Raw genomic sequence first — 19,543 nt, forward strand, 5'->3', positions numbered from 1 at the left:
TCAACTCCAAGGAAAATAATTTTAATATTACAATTGGTAGTCCATTTTCAAAACCTTGGATCAACTTTAAAGATCAAACTAACAGCTCTGTTTTGCGATGAAATTTAGGGGGCTGTGGTGTATTATTTTTACCATAACAGTTCTGCAAAATTAGATAATTAATTTTGGTTCATGAAAAATGGTTAAAGTGAATTGTCTATATGTCATCATCACGAAAGTGTTTTTTTTTTTTTTGATATAAAGCAGAGTCGAATGAATTTAATTTGAATAATGTTGAAGTGACCTCAGGCTCGAACTTCATTTAGCACTTTTTGACTAGAGTGTATGGGGACCATAGATGTGAAAATGCATCTATGCTTCCTGTCCACTTTCATGTCAAGAAGTGCAATATGAGGTTCGGGCTTGAGGTCACTCCAGCACAACTCATTTAATTTATATGCAAATGCTTTGGTTCATTGCAGATCAATTTTACGTGAGCTTGACCTGAAAGGAAGGTTCTATTAAGGTCTAAACAAATGCGACTCATTTAATTTATGTGCAAATGCTTTGGTTCATTGCAGATCAATTTTACGTGAGCTTGACCTGAAAGGAAGGTTCTATTAAGGTCTAAACAAATGCAAAAAATTGGAGCCATACGGGACGAAGCTCATATTCTAAATGTAACAATACAGTCTAAATTGTGACTGAAAAACTCAAAATCAATAAAAATGCCCAAATAGAAATCAAAGCCTCAAAATGTATCAATTTGGCACTTTTGTTCTCCCACATAAGGGACAGTTGACAATCATTCATAAGCACCAACCTTCAAGAAAGCCCCTCATTGGTGTCCAATACTCCAAGTCCATTGGTGGTGGTCAACACCCTTTGAGAAATGTCCACTTTGCCTTCCTATGAGATCAAATTCAATCAAAAATTACTAATCCTCTCTTATAAATGTGTTAAAAACTTTGAGAAGTTTCTATTTTACCCTCAAAAGGTAAACGAAGATAAGTACTTGTACTTGGTCCTTTGTTGTCACATATCACCTTCTAAGAGGTTTATTTTGAAAATTTTCTTTTGCCAATGCTTTTTAGGATATTTACCAAATATTCAAAGCTCACATTTACAAATGTCATCCGATTATTCATGTTACCAAAGACTCAAAATTCTCCATTACACATGACATTTTCTTATTCATGTTCTAAAAACATATTTTTGTCTTTTTTCTTTTATTCATATTTTTTGAGATATTTACCAAAAAAATCAAATACTATATTTTTACATGTTTTTTTTTTCACTTAAAAAAAAAAATCACCTTTTATTTTTTTTCCACTATTAAGATTATGTCATATAACTTTACCCACATGGACTTTGGCCAAATGACTTCGTCTTAGGGGCTTATAATAATTTTCATCATTTGCCCTCAAGAAAGTTGAAAATCAAATTACATTTCAATGCAAAACCCATGTTATTTCTGAAAGTCCTTAGGGTTGGACTATTTTAACCCCAAAAGTGCTCACGATACTCTATCAAATGGACTCTTTCTTTTAAGAAAACCTCATGCTCTAAACCCCATTTCTCTACCCAAAATTAATCCGCAAAATTGATTAATGTGCACACACCCACGTCTAACATTCATCTCAACATTTTATGTGTATGTTTGTTTTAATTACCTTCAAAAGTGGTCAAGTTTAGCAAGGTAACCACTGTATGGTGGAAAGAATGAGGTGCTTAATACTTTCCCCATTCTCTACCCGGATTTTCATACCTAGATTCTAGGTTGACCATATCTTTTATTCATCTTCAAGGGTTATTTCAAAGCCTAAAATTGATTTTCAAAAGATATTTTTCGAGTGGCCATTCACACCAATTTTGAAAAAAAAAAAAAAAAAAGAATGGCAACAACTCCAAACTAAGTGGTAACGAGATTTTAATATCACGTCGCTACTGGGGTGTTGAAAAATGAAAATTATTGGATAGGTCAAATTCCTTTTTTCTTGGAACAATCTAGGACAAATTCCTTACTAAAACTCACTTGTTTATTTTCTTCTTCTCCCCCCGCCCCTTGGAGTAAATAAGAATATGTAATATTAAAAGGGATCGACTAATTGCACACCACCCATTACCAGTTGCACTCCATCATTTAAAAATTCCCCTTTCCACTTCATTTGGATGATTCCTCACCAAAAATAATAAAAAATATTGCACTCATTTTCTTCGTCTTCCCCGACCATTCCCGCACAAATTATTGTTAGATCAATCATTTTTGTATAGTCTAATCTATGCACAAGTTTCACAAATCATTCGTAATCACCATGTAGCCGGAGTGATAAACCAAGGAAGGATTGGTTTTGACGATTTTAACGTGCTTAAGAAACTTGTTGGAATCTAAGATGATTAAGCCCCAAAATTATAATATTATCACGATGAAGGGCAATTAATAAGTTAAAATCGAGTTTAGTAAAAAAAAACATTTTTTAAGAATCATGATGAATGCAAGTGGTTTTGGTACGTGACTGACGTGGCAAGGGCATAGAACTGTACATTTTTTTCCTGTGTATCCCAATGAGAAGGATCTATGGTTCTATGCCCTTGCCACGTTAACTGTGTACCCAACCGCGTGCATTCATCATGATTATTTTTTTAATGTTACAGTGCAACCAACAACTAGTGTTGTGCAACTAGTCGTTCTCTATTAAAATTGTGTAGCTTATTTCCTTCTATAAAAAAATAAATAAAGGGAAATTACTTAAAGGATCCTCATGGAGGAGGGATTTCTTTCTAAATAGTCTCTAAGTTTTTGGCGGTAGCTTGGCATGACATTTACTAAACTTTTCTTTTTCTAAATGGTCCCTTATTATTGGTGAACTCACCATTTTTTTATTTACTATTGAGTTCACCACTTTTATTTATTGTCGAACTCGGCACTTTTTATTTACTGTTGAGTTCACAAATTTTATTGTCAAACTCACCACTATTTATTGTTGAGTTCACCACTTTTTTAATAAAAAGTGAAACTTAACATTGGTAAAATCCACCCATTTTCAATTTGTGAGTTTTTAAAAAAAAAAATTAAAATACATGGATAGATTGACTAAAAATTTGAGATAACTACTTGTTTAGATGATTTAAACCCAAAAAATCTATTCTTGTGTTAGGACTTTATTTTATTAGATTTAATTTTTATTTCTATTAGGATTCTATCGGTAGGATTAATTATTGATTTATTAGGTATTTAGTAAGAGTTGAATTGGTAAGTTATTAGGAGTAAGACTCTTTGTTTATAAAATAATGTAATCCCTTTATCAATTAATAGATATATTTGTTTTAATCGTGTTTTTACACAATCCTTGATGTATTGAGCACTTGAGATCATATTTCGCTTGTTGGAGTAGGCATGTTAGGAACAAGGTTCCTAACATCTCGATCTATTTTCATCTAAAAATTAAGAAAAAAATGAAAAAATCATAATTTTTATACACGTCTTCAAAATACTAAAAAAAACCCTTGGAAAATAGTCTCTGAAACTCGATTGAGATATCAAAAATCTATTTTATTTTTGAATGAAAACGATGAGTTCAAGGGCATTCAATCGTGAGAAATGTGGTAGATGAGGTCCATGGACTCTTCTGGAAAAAAAAAAAAAATTTACTAAATGGGTTATTAAGATATAGCCCAAAACTTAGGGATTATTTAGAAATATGTCTCTCCTCGAAGGTCCTTTAAGTAATTTCCCCAAAAATAAATTATTATTTGGTACCCATTGATATATATATATAGGGAAATGTTCAGCACCCTAAGTTTTACCACACACTTTAACAAACGTTTTTTGTCCTACATGGGTTAGAAGTTTTGGAATGGGCTGATTTTTGGTGAGGATGATCTCTATGATTAGAAGATCATCCTCCCCAAAAATCAGCCAATTCCGAAATGTTTAGCCCCATGTTTACACGTTGAAAAATTGTGGACCGTCCATTTTTTGTAAACCATTTTTGATGGGGTTAGAAGTTTTGGAATGAGCTGATTTTTGGTGAGGATGATCTCCTCACCATAGAGATCATCCTCATCAAACATCAGCCTATTCCAAAACTTCTAACCCATGTAAGACAAAACACGTTTGTTAAAGTGTGTGGTAAAGCTTAGGGTGCTGAACGGGACCCATATATATATATATATATATATATATATATATATATATATATATATATATATATATATATATATATATATATATATATATGGGGGGCGTTCAATGGCCAACTTTTTAGCAAACTTTTTGGCATAACATTTTTCAAAACATGAGTTAGAGGTTTTGGAATGGGCTGATTTTTGGTGAGGATGATCTCTACGGTGAGGAGATCATCATCACCAAAAATCAGCCCATTCCAAAACTTCTAACCCCATCAAAAACAGTTTACAAAAAATGGACGGTCCACGATTTTTCAGCTTGCAAACATGGGTTAGAAGTTTTGGAATGGGCTGATTTTTGGTGAGGATGATCTCCTCACCGTAAAGATCATCCTCACCAAAAATCAGCCCATTCCAAAACCTCTAACCCATGTTTTGAAAAATGTTTTGCCAAAAAGTTGGCCATTGAACGCCCCCCCCTATATATATATATATATATATATAGGGGGGGGGCGTTCAATGGCCAACTTTTTGGCAAACTTTTTGGCAAAACATTTTTCAAAACATGGGTTAGAGGTTTTGGAATGGGCTGATTTTGGTGAGGATGATCTTTACGGTGAGGAGATCATCCTCACCAAAAATCAGCCCATTCCAAAACTTCTAACCCATGTTTGCAAGCTGAAAAATCGTGGACCGTCCATTTTTTGTAAACTGTTTTTGATGGGGTTAGAAGTTTTGGAATGGGCTGATTTTTGGTGAGGATGATCTCCTCACCGTAGAGATCATCTTCACCAAAAATCAGCCCATTCCAAAACCTATAACCTATGTTTTGAAAAATGTTTTGCCAAAAAGTTTGCTAAAAAGTTTGCCCTTGAACACTACCCATATATATATACCCAAAAGAATGCCAAATTGACAATTTCTACCGACAAAGCTCAGTAGTAAAACTAGCGCCAAGGTTCCCTTACCAGGTCAGTACTCTCTCTCTCTTCTATGAACGATCATCTTCAAACTTAAGCAAAAGCCCTTTGATTTTTTTGATTTATACAAAAACCCATCATCTTAAACCTTTCCTAAACCCTATTTCCTCTCTCTATACTACAATGAACATCACTTGTTTGGTCTGTTACAATTTGCAAAACCACAAGAAATACATAACAATTGCAACCACTTCATATCCTTCACTCCAACATCATTTGTACTTGGAGTTGATTGGTGTCTTGGATCAATGGGAAATGCCCACACATGTATGGTTATTAGCTTTATTTGGTGTGGTTATCTTATTTGATTGTGGACTGAGAAGAAGATATCAGAATTCGACACTAGTTTTATAATGCACGCTGAGTGTTTGAAGAAATGACTCAAAGAAATGTTGTTTAGAATTCAGGGTTTAGTTGGGTTTGAGATCAGTAATGTTGACTAACCGTGCTTGTGTTTTTTAATGTAATTTTTTTATGGCTAATGATAAACGGACTCGGAAAAATAAACCACTCGAATTTCACTTGCTGACGTGGATGTCTGTATAGAACCATATATCTTTTTTCCTTGTGTATCCCGAATAAAGAGATCTATGATTCTTTGCACATGTCATGTCAGCGGGAGAATTTCGAGTGGCTCTTTTAGAGTCAGGTTATCGTTACTCATTGTTTATGTCAAGAGAAAAATTACAATTTTTTTGCATTTTCTTTGGAAACTCCAAGCACCAATGGAAATTTTCAAAAGATGTTACCAACCATGCCACCCGTAAAAAGTTGTAAAGCTTTGTAGTCGTAAAACATTGCTGTAAGTGCAAAGTTTTACATTTTACCGTGTTTGATTTGGTCATTTTTTGTTAGTATCTCATAGAAGTGGTATTGTTGGATGAAAATACTTCCCTTAGTAAGTAAGATTTCAAGTGTTTTTATTATATATATAGGGAAAAGGTTGCATGGACCAAAGGTCCAGGCTAAGGCTGGACCGAGAGTGTTGTGGATTGAACACGTGATCTTTTTTTAACTAGAGGTGAATCGGGGTTAAGAGAGACAAAAATGGAACCAACTCTTTTGGTCAAATAAATAGTTAGACTACTTTTTTTCAATTGGCTGCTCATCTCTCTCTCTTCCATTTTTTTTCCAATGTTTTTTCCCTTTCTCCTCTTGCGATGTTGATTTCATGGCTTTTTAATTTTATTTTTCATTTGACCATTGACTAACAAAACCATGATCTGAATTTTGTGTTTTAGGGTTTTCAATGTTTTTTTTTCCCTCATTTTATTTGAACCCATTGGATTGATGGTTTTTGCTCGTCAAAAAGAGAGTAATTCTCTCCCTCATTTGTTCCTCCTTCCCTTTTTCCTCTTGAGCGGTTAATTTTAAGATTTTTATTATTATATTTATATGAAATTAGTGTTTTATATTTAAAACAATTTCTTCTTCTCCCGTGCTTTTACATTGAACCATACAAAATGTTATTTTATCCTAGTATACCCTTTTCAATAGTATCAGTTTCATTCCAAACATGTATACAAGAATTACAGTTGTGTTTCAAGACAAGATGTGATCGATAAGTAGATTTGGAATGAAGAAAGTTCTATTATTGTCAGCATGAGGAGAAGAAGTGAAATAAAAAACCCCTAAAATTGATCCAACACACTTTGGAGAAAGAAGATGAGGAGGGGAAGAAGAAATCCACAATTATAGACTAGAGTAGGGAGAAATCACAACAAAAAAAAAAAGTGGAATGGGATACAGAGATTCTTTGTGAATTTCTATTTTGAGTTGGAGTTTTTCCCAAATTAGAGAAAGAGAGAGTAAGAGAGAGAATAGAAGAAGATAAGTTTTGACCCAAAATCATGAATTTTTTGTAACTCAAGATTCAATACTGTGTATTGTTCCTATAAAATGGGAATGGTGTCTGTGTGGCACACTTTAGTTGGACTTTAAAACACCTTTGGCTCCTAACCAAGTCGTGCATTGAGCCAAGGTATTTATTGTGCAATCAAAACATGTAATGTAGCCAATGTTTCCATCTATAGGAATGGGACACCTTGGATCACGACTCTTTTATTGAAATGCAAAAATCGCAACTTTGCCAATCTTGGTTACATCTCTAGTTAGTTGTGACCACATGACACCTTTCCATTAGTGCGGTCCAGGCTGAATATCATCCCTTGGTCCAGGCAACCGCATCTCATATGTTTGTGTGTGTGTGTGTATGGGGCATGCTAACGTCCAAGACTTCATGAGGATGTTAGCATTCTCCACCACATTTTTTTTTCTAATAATACCCCTACCCATTTTATCTTTTAGTGAAAAATACAAACAAGGGTATATTAGTCTTTTACATAATAAATATATTTATTATGCCCTTCTTAATTGCATTTATTATGTTGGCATTGATTGCCAAAACATTTACTACAAACAATGCATTTAAAACGCCCTTAGCATTTATTATATAAAAGACCAACATACTCTTGTCTTTTTCACTAAAAGACAAAATGAGTGAGGGTATTATTGGAAAAAGAATGTAGTGGAGGTAACTCTTAATTTATTTTTAGTTGCTGTTTTTTTTCCCACCTTGTTTGGGGGCTATCTCAACTTTCTTTTTTTTTTCTTTTCGTTCTTATTAATAAAATCTTTTACACTTATTAAAAAAAAAAACAAAATATAGTGGATAATTCTAACGTCCTCATGAGGTATTGGATGTTAACATTCCCCTATATATATACATTTTGGGTTTGATCCAAGGTTTTGAAAATGAACTCCCACCGAACTCTAAAATTTAAAATTCAAATTCAACCATGAAAATTAACTTCTTCATTATTTATTTATTTTTACTTTTTTTTCTTTTCTTGAAGTTGATAGAATTTTATCTTCTATCAACAAGTAAAAATTGGTGTGCCAATATAATCTCTCTACCGTATATAATCAAAATTGGAATCGGGCTAGCCCAACCCAATACTGTTTCAACCTGAATCAGGCCTGACCCGAACCCTAACTTGTGTTATACTGTTATAGATACTCCACTAACCTGTTTTGTGTACATTCTCTCTCTCAAACAGCATTAGTTGTGTTAGTTGTTGAAGATGGAGGAAGGATTGAAGGGTACTGTAACATCTATATCATCTCTATTTCCAGTTGAAGAAGCTGAAAAGGCAGCAAAGCGAGTAGAAGAAACGGTTAATGAGAAGCAGAAGGAGCTTCATCATCTCCATTCCTTTGTCTCTGATAACACCCACCTTCTCAATCTCGTCCAAAGGCTTCCAGATGAACTCTTTCACGATGTCATGGCAAGTAAACCCTCCCCCCAAAATATATGAAAAAAAACCTAATTTGTATTCTTCTATTTCATATCATTGTCATATTCTCAGTGATTCATCCTTAAAATTTGGGGAAAGTCCTATCTTGTTCTTCAATTTAATTCTATAGAAACCCATGTCTTGTGTTAATTTAAGGGTTGGTATGATTGTAGGAAATTTGTTTTCAAGGTAAATGTAATATGAGGAAAACCCTAATTTTGTTCTTTAGTCATGGTTTCAAAACTTGGTTTGGCGTCTAGTCTCGTTCATGGACGAGACCGAGTTGTCTTGGATGAGATAAACCAATGACCTCGGTTAACAATTATTATTCATATATATATATATATGGGGAGCGTTCCGAGGCCCTAAAGAGAGCCAACATTTTTCATAATAGGGGCTAGAGGTTTTGGAATTGGTTGATTTTATGTGAGGGTGATCTCTATGGTGAAGAGATCACCCTCACCAAAAATCAGCTCATTCCGAAACTTCTAACCCTAGTTTACAAGTTGAAGAATCATGGACTGTCCGATTTTTGTAAACCACTTTTGATGGGATTCGAAGTTTTGGAATGGGCTGATTTTTGGTGAGGATGATCCCCTCATTATAGAGAACACCCTAAAAAAATCAGCCCATTACGAAACTTTTAACTCGTACATTGATAAAATGTTTGGCTCTCTTTAGGGCCTCCGAATGCCACCCTATATATATAGATATGAAAATAATTATAAATTAAGGTAGATTAGAAAATGTTTAGACATACTGATAAAAAAAGAATGTTTAGACATGAAATCATATTTTATTTAGATAAAATGTATTTAAATTCTAAAAAATAATTATTTTAATTAAAATACATAAAATCCCGGTTGACTTGTCTTAGTCATCTCGTTTATCTCACGAGATAGTTGAGACACCACATCTATCTGTCTCGTTCATGGATGAATGATGCGAGTCATCTCGGTCTCATACGAGATTTGAAACCATATTTTCAATTCAATTTTATGGGAACTGTTATGTACTTAAATATAGGGGATGGAAGTAGGTTATGTACCTAATCTGATTGATTGCTTAACCTTTTATATGACCCGCAGGTTCCCTTCGGAAAAGCAGCTTTCTTTCCTGGTCGTCTAATTCACACGAACGAGTTCCTCGTAATGCACCCTCTTCATTGGATTCGCTTTGTATACCCGTCTCTTGAAACTTTCTATTTTTCACACAATTTTTTTTTTTTTGCGTAGGTTCTATTAGGAGAAGGGTACTATGCCGAACGAACATCCAAACAAACGGTTGAGATTTTACAAAGAAGAGGAAAAGTTTTGGACTCTCAGGTTGATTCTCTAAAAGCCATGATATTGGACCTGAAAACCGAGGCGTCGTTTTTTGACACCACAGCTGCTGAAGCTGCTGTAAGTTGCCTTTTATTTCAATCACATTCTACTTCTAAATTTCTGGTTATTTAGTTTTTGGAGAGTGATATTTGTTTGTTTTGTGTGATAGATAGTCAAATTGAGAATGTGGCATGCATGAGTTCTCACACTGTGTTAATCTATTGCCACAAGGATTATTTTAGAGAGCTGCTATTGGCCTCCCAACATTTACTTATTACACTCCAATTTCTTGAATTATTTATCACACCCTAATTAAAGATTAAAACACACCAGTCGAACATTACAAAAGTTTGGTTCAAGTTATTACATCAACATTACAAAGCATGATAGCACATTCAAACAACTTCAGCAGTTTACAATTAGGATAAGATCCTAAATCTAGCAAATGGAAACCAAAAAAGGAGAGAGAGAGTTTCTATTTGCACCCCAACTTTTGCTTATTCTCAAGTCAATGTTTTTAGAAGCGTTTGAGGTGTAAGCCTAGAGGTGTGCCTTAGTATGGGACATCTCAAAAACGCGTTGAGGCAGTAAACTGAGGCGTTTAGACACTCGAGGCGTTATGAAGTGCTAAAAAGGCATTCTACTCAACCGAGATGTGACTAAGGCGTACATTTTTTTTTGTTGAGGTCTAAGCCTCAATTTTAAATAGAGATTCTTTTTTTTTTTTTTTAAACTTATTTTTATTTAATTTTTTTTTAATACATATGCTTCTCATACAACTAAATAGGTTTTGTATAATACAAGATTGAGAGTGATTGGGTCATAAAGTGTATTTTTAGTGGTGGCCATGAACATTTTACAATGGTGATTATGTGAACATTGTGTATTGACTATTGACTCTTAATTATAGGAAATAAAAACTTGAATTTGATTATGTGGATTGAAACTTGGAAATTTAAATTTTAGAAATAGATGTTGGTTATTTTATGTTTTTAAGGATTGGGATCCGTTGACTCCTAAGAATGACTCATGAAAAAAACACAAGATCCCAACCCTTTAAATACAAAATCTAATGGTTGAGATTTATGAGTATCTTGATAACACAAATCTCGGAGATACTTATCCTAAGGATAAATATCAACCATTGATTTTACATTTAAAGAGTTGGGATCATGTGTTTTTTTCATGAATCATTCTTAGTAGTCAAGGGATCTTGACCCTTTAATATAAGAGATATTTACGAAAAAGTGATAAACTTTTGACGAATTTATGATTCCGGCTCACTGTTCATTTTAATTCCCAAAACGTGAACGATAATGAATTCAAAGGTTTTTAAAGTGACTATTTCGTAGGTTTGAAGTGAATTTCACTTTGAACCTGCAAAATTGTCCTAAATTTCACTTTAAACTTGTGAAATAGTCACTTCGTTTTGAATTTTTTTTAACGAAAATGTGATTGTTCACGTTTTGGTAATTAAAATAAACAGTGAGCCAGAATCGTAAATAACTCATTTTTGGCTCACAAAATAGTAATTCACCCTTAATATAAACTATTTTTATATTTCATAGTGATCTAAACCATTGATTTATTTATTTTTATTGGGGTGTCATAAGTAAAAGTTGGGGTGCCAATAGAAGATCTCTTATTTTATTTGTTTCTTTATAGAAGCATCCCTATCGCAATCGGATAGGAGATCTCAACCAAGAAGAACAAAAAGAAACCCTTGAAGGGGAGACCATAACGAAACTGTTGTTAGCTTTGTTTGGTCTCAAGGGTTGATTGGAGAAGAAGAAAAGAGATGAGAGGAGGTGGAGTTGATCCTTCACTATCCCAAAAATCGAAGAGGAAAAGCCAAGGAGGGGCTGTCGATGGATCCTCTAGGACTCTGATACCAAGAAAAATTGTAAAAGAAGAATAGTCAAATTTCTCAATGAGAGCTTGTCAGGATATTTATATTAACCAAGGTGAATGGATAAATGCCCTTACATAGAGAGAATAGAAAATTAGGAAAAACTAAAATACAAGATATTATTTCCCAATAGTATAAAAGAACTCTTTGTTGTAATGTTATGAATAAAGAAAAGAGATTTCTCAATTTTCTCAAGATTTGGATCATGGTGTGAGACCAAGGTATCATCTAGTCAAGGTAAAGTTTTTTTCTTTTTCATTGATTTAAACCCATCAAATCTCCCCTTAACACCAATTCTTCTTTGTTTTAATTTTTACCCTTCTAAAATTGATTTCAGCAATAAAAATTATTAGCCTTGTTTAGCCCTCCAAAGCTATTCAAAACCTATCCCTACATCATCCCATAAATTTAAATCCATAGTATCTTAGTCTTATGCCTTACTTCTCTTATTTTAATTACAAATATGGCTGAAATTTTTTCTTAAAAACATCAAAACGTACTTACTGTCCATTATAACCAAAATTGATAAATATTAATTACATCTTTGAACCTTGACCATCCTTGAAACTCTCAATTAGGTTCAGTAAGCTTCACTTGATGCTAGATTAATACCATATGCTAGTTGAAAGTTCTACCTTCTTTAGGGGTCTCTTACTTTAATATTGGGGAGTAACATTGCAAGATTACGCTAGACCTATAACTATTAATTGATTATTTTTTAGGTGTTTTTAAATTTGTGATAGTTTCAAACCATAATATCCTTACTTATTATTTCAACAAATAATTTTTTGATTTTAAATCATTATATTAGAATATTTTACTTCATCCTACATCAACTATTCTCATTCTAAGAAGAACACCTCTTTGGCTAGGCTCGAATTTGATACAGGATGAGGTAAACTAGTGTAATAAGATGAAGTGAGATCTAAAAAATTATTCGCTGAAATAATAATGATATTATGAGTTGAAACTATCACAAATTTAGAAACACTTAATAAATAATTAATTAAGTGTAATTTTGCAGTGTTATTCCGTAATATTAAATTAAGGGATCTTAAAGGAAGTCAGAACTTCCAACTAGCCTAAGTTATTAATTTTGTATCAAGGGGAAGTTTATTAAACCTAATCAAGGATGGTCAAGGTCTAACGATATAATCAATATGTATCAATTTTGGTTGCGTTGGACATCAAGGTATGTTTTGGTGTCTTCAAGAAGAAATTTAAGCAATATTTGCAATTAAGAGAAATAAGGCATACAACTGATGTATAGGGGTTTAGGTTTATGGGATGATGTTGGAATAAATTTTGAATGGTTTGGGAGGGCTTCACAAGGGTTTTTGTTATGCTTTTAATTGTTGAAATCACACTCAGTAAGTAAAAAAATTCAAAACAAAGTAGGATTATAACTGATCTAGGGTTAAAATTTTGATTTCACAATGTCTGGTTGGGTTCTTGGGAAAAAAAGGTTTGACTAAGGGTATAGGGGTAGATTTGATGGGTTCAAGTCAATGAAAAAAGAAAAAAAAATCCTTATGTGTAGAAACGATTTGGTAGAGAAATTAGATGGTACCTTGGTCTCACACCAAGATCCAAATCTGGAGAAAACTGAGAAATCTCTTTTCTTTATTTATAACATCCATCATTAAAGAAAAATTTACAGCAAAGAGTTCTTTTATAATAACTCAAATTCTAATCTATATAACTCAAATCATATTCCTATGATAACTCAAATCCTAATTTAATTAAAATAACATAAAAGAGCCAAATACCCCTTCTTGAGCCTAAAACATGTTTTAATAATAAAAAGAAGAGATTCATTTAATTGAAGTGATGGCCCACCCAAAAATAAGAGACATAAATAAAATCCATTAAATATAAAAAAAAAAAAAAGCATAATACCAATAAAACTCTACTAAAACACCAAACTAATTAGACTAGACACTAATCTAACAGAAAAACATCCATTCAAAGTGCTAATGGTCTCCTGGTGAAATCTGTATGTCTTCATGATGTCCTCATCAGAAATTCTAAAGGAGCTACCATTAAACCATAGTTTAATGCATCTTCTAACTCGCTAATTCCAAAATTGTTTCATGCTACTATTTATTTCTGGGAATTTTCTTTTAGTGCTTTCCAATACCCTTGTATTCCAATGCAGTTTGATTTTAATACATTAATTGTTTGTTGCCAATGGTTAAGGTAGTTGTGCCAGCTTGATGTAAGTTATTTGCTTTTCCCCGGGCTAGTTCTTCTACTCATGTATTCATTTTATGATTGCAACAGGAAGGCCTCGTAGAAATAAGGGAGGACTATATTGAAGAACATCATACTGAAAGGATGTCGAATCAGGCAGGTACCTGAGTTTTGAAGGTTTCTGAAAGATTTTCTCTATCTAGAAACTGATTTTGAAATATTATTGTAGCTGAAATAGTATTGCTTCATGGACGGTGTGACATCCTCATATTTTTTTTTCATTTTGTTCATTTGAGGTTTGTTGCCATATAGCATGAAATAAAGAGGTAACTATTTTAGTTTACCTATGCAATAACTTAATGGAACTCCGTTAGTTGCTAAGATATTTCTAGCTTTTTAAACTCTCGTGAAAATAGGTGAATATTTTTGGATTTTATGGGGTTCTCTTTGGTTATGTTAATCATCAAAGAAGTCATTCAATGTTTGGGCCTGGCTGCTTGGTTTATTCTCCTTCATTAGGATTTATTAGAGAATCTAATGAATGCTTCACATATCAATTTTGTAAGCATACAGAGTTTCTTTCCCTCAATTAATTGAAGTCAAACTTCATTTTTTTTCATTAATGTTTTAAGCCGACGTTACTGGTTCGTTCAGTTCGAATTTGGGTTCTTGGTTAGTCACTCTAGAACTGAACCAGTTCGTAGAGAGCATTTAGTTCATTCATGTTAGTCTCAAAGAAGTAAAGCTTGGTCAAGGGGCCATGTCATCAGTTTCAAACCCGGGGGTATCTCTAATATTAACCAAAACCTAAAAATATGGTCTCTCTCTCTCTCTCTCTACATATATATATGTGTGTGTGTGGTTTGGTCTGGTGGATTTCTCTTTTGTTTTCATCTTGTTTATCATGACCATAAAAAGATAGAAAAATGTGCTTTTCATCCTAATTGATATGTGTACATGTTGGAGGTCAATTATCCTGCAGTATTGGATCTCAATTTCCATGATTTTAAGGTTCGTACTTCGTACTATTAAAAAATTCAGGTCTACCTAAGCCAGACTCGCTGGTATCTTCTGAAGAGGCCAATGTGAAAGTTGCTGCTAAAGATGACGATTATGCTCGTGTCATGGCCAGATTAGATGAGCTCGAGAAAGAAGAACTTGCAGCAGAAAGTGCTAATGATAGTGACCAAGATACCGATGCTGAAGCTGATTTTGGGTGCTCGATAATTCAGCATTCTTTTGATCAAAATCTCAAAATTTCTGAGGTAATTTTTTAAATTCTTGGTTCGTGGCCAATTATAGGGAATAAATGGTTTGTGGAAATATTGTTAAATTTACTTATAAAAGAAAACATCAAATTTCTATGGCAGCATAGCTAATTAAGTTTCTATTTTTTGTGTGATAGGAAAAGCAGCTTAGGCATCCACTACCACATTCAAAGGATAAGAATTTGCATGGTACAACTGCTAAAATGCCTCTGAAAGGAGATCCATCTCGACAGAATGTTGCTGATAATGCTACTGTAAGAAACTCCAACTTTATCTTCTGTTCTCTCTGCATCACTTGATATCATTTGCGCATGAAACACACGAGTAATGATTATATCCTCACGGGAATCATTAACTCTTTGTCTGGAATTTCTGAATGCAGTCTGAAGATTTGAAGGCGCAACATGTGCTCAAAGGTCAGTCTCTTAGAGGAAGTTGTTCAAATTTGACTCTTGATTTTTTTTTCAAGAGTTTTATCACCGTTGCACATGTAACGTTGTTTTTCAATACATATTTATTAATATCAATATATTCACACGCAATATGTGTCTCCAGAACGCACATTTCCAATGCTTTAATAGTATTATCCTCATCGATCACATACTTTCCCATGTCATGGTTGATTTTCTCAAAGTACGTTATTATCAAGCCTTTCTCTTGAACCAACTTTACGTTAGCTAAAATATCTGGCGACAGATCAATGACATCACATCATTGAAATTATTCATATTTTCCATAATAAACACCAACTAATATTCAATATCTTGGACTGGGGACGGATATCAAATATATTGAACTGGTAGCTGTCTCAAAGTCAAGATAACGGACAAGTATTAATCCTGAAACTTTGGGCTGGCTGGTGGTAGGATTGATGAAGAATTTTTTGTTTTCACTTATCAAGCACCAAAGTCGAGAAAATTGTAGAGCTAATAGCCCCCATCTTCCATAACTTCACGATAGATCATCATGAACTCATGGATGACTCATATGTGTTATTGCTTAGTATACTATGAATCCAAATTTATCTAATTCCTAAAGTTCCCTGAATTGGAGAACTGATGCTGTTTATTAATAATCATGCCATTCTAACTTATGTGATATCGATTTATTTCTTTTATAATAAATAAATATATTATATTTGTTAAGATTAGTTATATTGTATTTGTTAAGATTGGTTGGAATATTATATATTTATACTTACAATGGCAATATGTTGTCAGATCAACAATTCTCTATTGCCTACATGTTTCTTTCTTTCTTTCGTTTTTTTTTCTCAGATGATTCGTGGCATGGAAAAACTGTTGCATCTAATACAGCGAAGTACAATCTTATAGAGAAATCTTTGCTGCATCCAGAATCTAAGAAGGTTCATGTGGTGTCTACTTCAAAAACTGAGGTCAGTCATTTCTTTTTCATATGGTCCATGTCAATTTTTGCTCCGGGTACTTGCATTTTCATTGGCATTATAATAGGTGGGTTTGGATTCTTGTTGGACTTAATAACCCCTGTAACTAGCCATAATGTGATCTAACTAGAAACTTGTAGCACATTTTATGTTGGTAATTCAAGTATGAAGTGATCGAGCAGTTCTACACCTTTTCAGGGTTCAGATGCTACCCGTAAAGATGGCGTTAATTCTCAGAAGGCATGTTTCATTTTCCTTTCATCTCTCGGGCCATATTTGTGGGGACCAAATGCATTTATGATTAAACAATGAATTTATCCACTGTTTCTTGTTTACATATGTTTATGAATAATGTGACAAGATGTACCTCTAGGTAAGGGTTTCAATGGGCCTGCTGGTTAAGCCCAGTCTTGAATGGATTGGGCTTGACCTAGATAATGAAGCCCAATTTTCTTTTGGTCTAGGCCAGGTTAGGCCTGTTTAAATTTTATACTTCAAAATGTGAGAGAGGGGGCATTAATATATTGGATGGTTGTATTTCCATTGTCATAATAGGTTACATATTGGTAAATTGTCATTGTTAAATAGTATAGGTATCCTATTTATATTATCATAGTAGGTTATATGGGTAATTTTTCTATGTTGAATAGAATAACTCTATTTAGATATGGTTAATCATTTAGAGACGGCTGGGTTTGTGTATTCAATTTTTTAAATGCCCTGTGAAAAAATCGGGCTTTTGCTACATCTTAGGCCCAAACCCAGCCCGACACATGCTTGGTCCAGGCCAACATGGTGCATTGAAACCCCCCCCCCCCTCTTGGACAAGTGCTGAAAGTTTCTGTTCATGCTTCACTCTTTCTAAATCTCGATTCATTATTGTAGGAAAATATTTAGGCCTCGTTTGGCAACGTGGTGCATTTTGCAAAAGTGCCCCTATAAAACTACATTCATTGGACACACTTCTCGTGGAAGTGCTTTTGGGTAATTGGCATTTGGGAAAGAAGTCATTTGGATATTTTTGGCATATGCCTTAATAGTTCAACTTTGAGGTCATTCAATATACTCTGGGTATTTAGCTTTTAACTAAAATAAAAGAACACATCTTTCGCCCCATGAATACAACTTTTATGTTCATTCAAATTATTGTAAACGCTAAAAGCGGGAAGTGGGTCTAATCTGCTCCTCATTCTGCCCATGTTTCGCTATTCGCAGAAGCAGGAAGCACTTTTCAGGTCTTTATATCAAATCATAATTTGAACCCCAAAAGTGCAAAAAGCACTTACAGATTCCTATTTATTGTTATGTGCAGGCTTTTACAGGCTCCATCGTTGAGCACGCTGGTGGCATCCAAACCAACCCGGCACACCAAACCTCAGCTTCATCTCAGGTGATTCTTGTCATCCGAATATTTATATGCTGATTATTGTTTAGGGTTAGAAATACCCCCTTGTCAAATTGGTGAAATTAGGTTTACCTCCTAGCAAAATGCAAGATTGGGTTTGCTCCCTTTGACCATAAGTCAATGTTGCATTTTTTTTTCTTCTTCTTGATGATTTAACTGTGAAATTTTGATTTTGATTTTTTTCAAAATGCTCTTCAAAAACTTAAATTACTAAATCAAAATTTTACCGTTAAATCATCAAGAAAAAAACAACGTTAACTTATGGTCAAGGGTTGTAAAACTAATCTTGCATTTTGCAAGGGAGTAAACCTAATATCACCAATTTAACAGCGAGGTATTTCTAAAATACTTTATTGTTTATTCATTGACTTCACTTCCTAATGTATTTCTGGCTTTCATAGTCGACTGGTTCAAATCCATCGAAGCCAATCTCCAGATTCAAGATGCAGAAAGGTGGTCGTTGATACAAATCCACAGGACATCTTCACCATTACGATGTATGTTTACTAACAGTTGATAGTGCAGACCATCGGGAGTCACAGTTTGTTTATTTTAGTTCAAGTTCTTACTAAACCTACATCAAGAAAAAGAAGAGAATGGAAATAAGGAAGCCCAAGACCCCAGTCAGTGTTTGTGTATTTTTAGGTTATAGAATGTTATAAATTATGATATGTTGCACACACCCGGTGACTGATTTTGTTTTGTTTGTTTCCAAGCCGAGAGTTGCTGGAAGTTTTTATGATCAACCATAAACTATTTTCTTTTGAGAAACTTGAAACATAATGATGTTAATTGAATTTTAAGAGAGGAAAATGACTATATTTGCATGTAATGTATTTATATTAGGAAGCATTTGGATTGTGTCAAGTTCCAAGTTTTAACTGATAGTTTGTGGAATCATCTGAATGACTTCTTTCCCAAATGCCAATTATGCAAAAGCACTTCCACAAGAAGTTGGTTCTGATTTTTGATCTTGTCAAGTTCCAAGTTTCGACTGATAGTTTGTGGAATTATCCAAATGACTCCTTTCCCAAATGCCAATTATGCAAAAGCACTTCCATGACAAGTTGGTTATGATTTTTGATTGTCAAGTTGCAAAGAGTTTGTGGAATCATCCGAATGACTTCTTTCCGAAATGCCAATTACACAAAAGTACTTCCACGAGAAGTTGGTTATTATCATAACTGACGGTTATGCCCCCATGCTTGACTGCCACACCCTCCTGCATTGCTGTAAAGTTTGTTGAGATCCTCACCAAGATTGACAAACGATCTGGCAAGGAGCACAAGTTCTTGAATAATAGTGATGCTGGTTTTGTTAAGATGACACCCACTAACCTACGGTTGTGGAGACCCATTTCAAAACAAAATTCACTTTGATAAAGAAAATCAATAATGAAAGATAAAACTTCACAAATTTGTTGGATCTCGTCTGCTTGAGTAAATAGATTCAATGGAGAAATAATAATTTAGCATAAATAAACAGTTTGACCCCTATTGCACAAGTTAATTTGTCACAATGGGGTACTTACGGACTTGAGACATTTTGAGCGACACAAACTCGAAATGGATTTTTGTTGGTTCTCAAGTTCCAGTGTGTCAATTTGTTTGTAAATTAACTAAAATTAAACATTGAATTAAAACTCACAGATTAGC

The 19,543-nt window shown here is 33.7% G+C and overlaps 1 protein-coding gene across 3 annotated transcripts; it reads left to right on the forward strand.

Annotated features, from left to right (window-relative positions):
- Window positions 1–5,013: 5,013 nt before the first annotated feature.
- Window positions 5,014–18,775, forward strand: LOC147384721 (Prefoldin chaperone subunit family protein). 3 transcript variants are annotated; one of them, XM_086425226.1, is made up of 12 exons: window positions 5,014–5,078; window positions 8,147–8,374; window positions 9,472–9,531; window positions 9,619–9,786; window positions 13,901–13,970; window positions 14,852–15,075; window positions 15,216–15,332; window positions 15,461–15,494; window positions 16,356–16,474; window positions 16,682–16,723; window positions 17,796–17,873; window positions 18,290–18,775. In XM_086425226.1, the coding sequence occupies exons 2-12, from the start codon at window positions 8,171–8,173 to the stop codon at window positions 18,350–18,352; spliced, it is 1,179 nt and encodes a 392-aa protein (XP_086281352.1). In that variant the 5' UTR covers window positions 5,014–5,078; window positions 8,147–8,170; the 3' UTR covers window positions 18,353–18,775. The 3 variants fall into 3 exon arrangements, with proteins under 3 accessions (XP_086281352.1, XP_086281354.1, XP_086281353.1); XM_086425227.1 differs by lacking the exon at window positions 5,014–5,078 and adding an exon at window positions 5,112–5,354; XM_086425228.1 differs by lacking the exon at window positions 16,682–16,723.
- The last annotated feature ends 768 nt before the right edge of the window (window positions 18,776–19,543 follow it).

The sequence above is a fragment of the Akebia trifoliata genome, chromosome 15, assembly GCF_017979445.1.
Source record: "Akebia trifoliata isolate Shusen 1 chromosome 15, ASM1797944v1, whole genome shotgun sequence".
NCBI classification, from domain to species: domain Eukaryota; kingdom Viridiplantae; phylum Streptophyta; class Magnoliopsida; order Ranunculales; family Lardizabalaceae; genus Akebia; species Akebia trifoliata.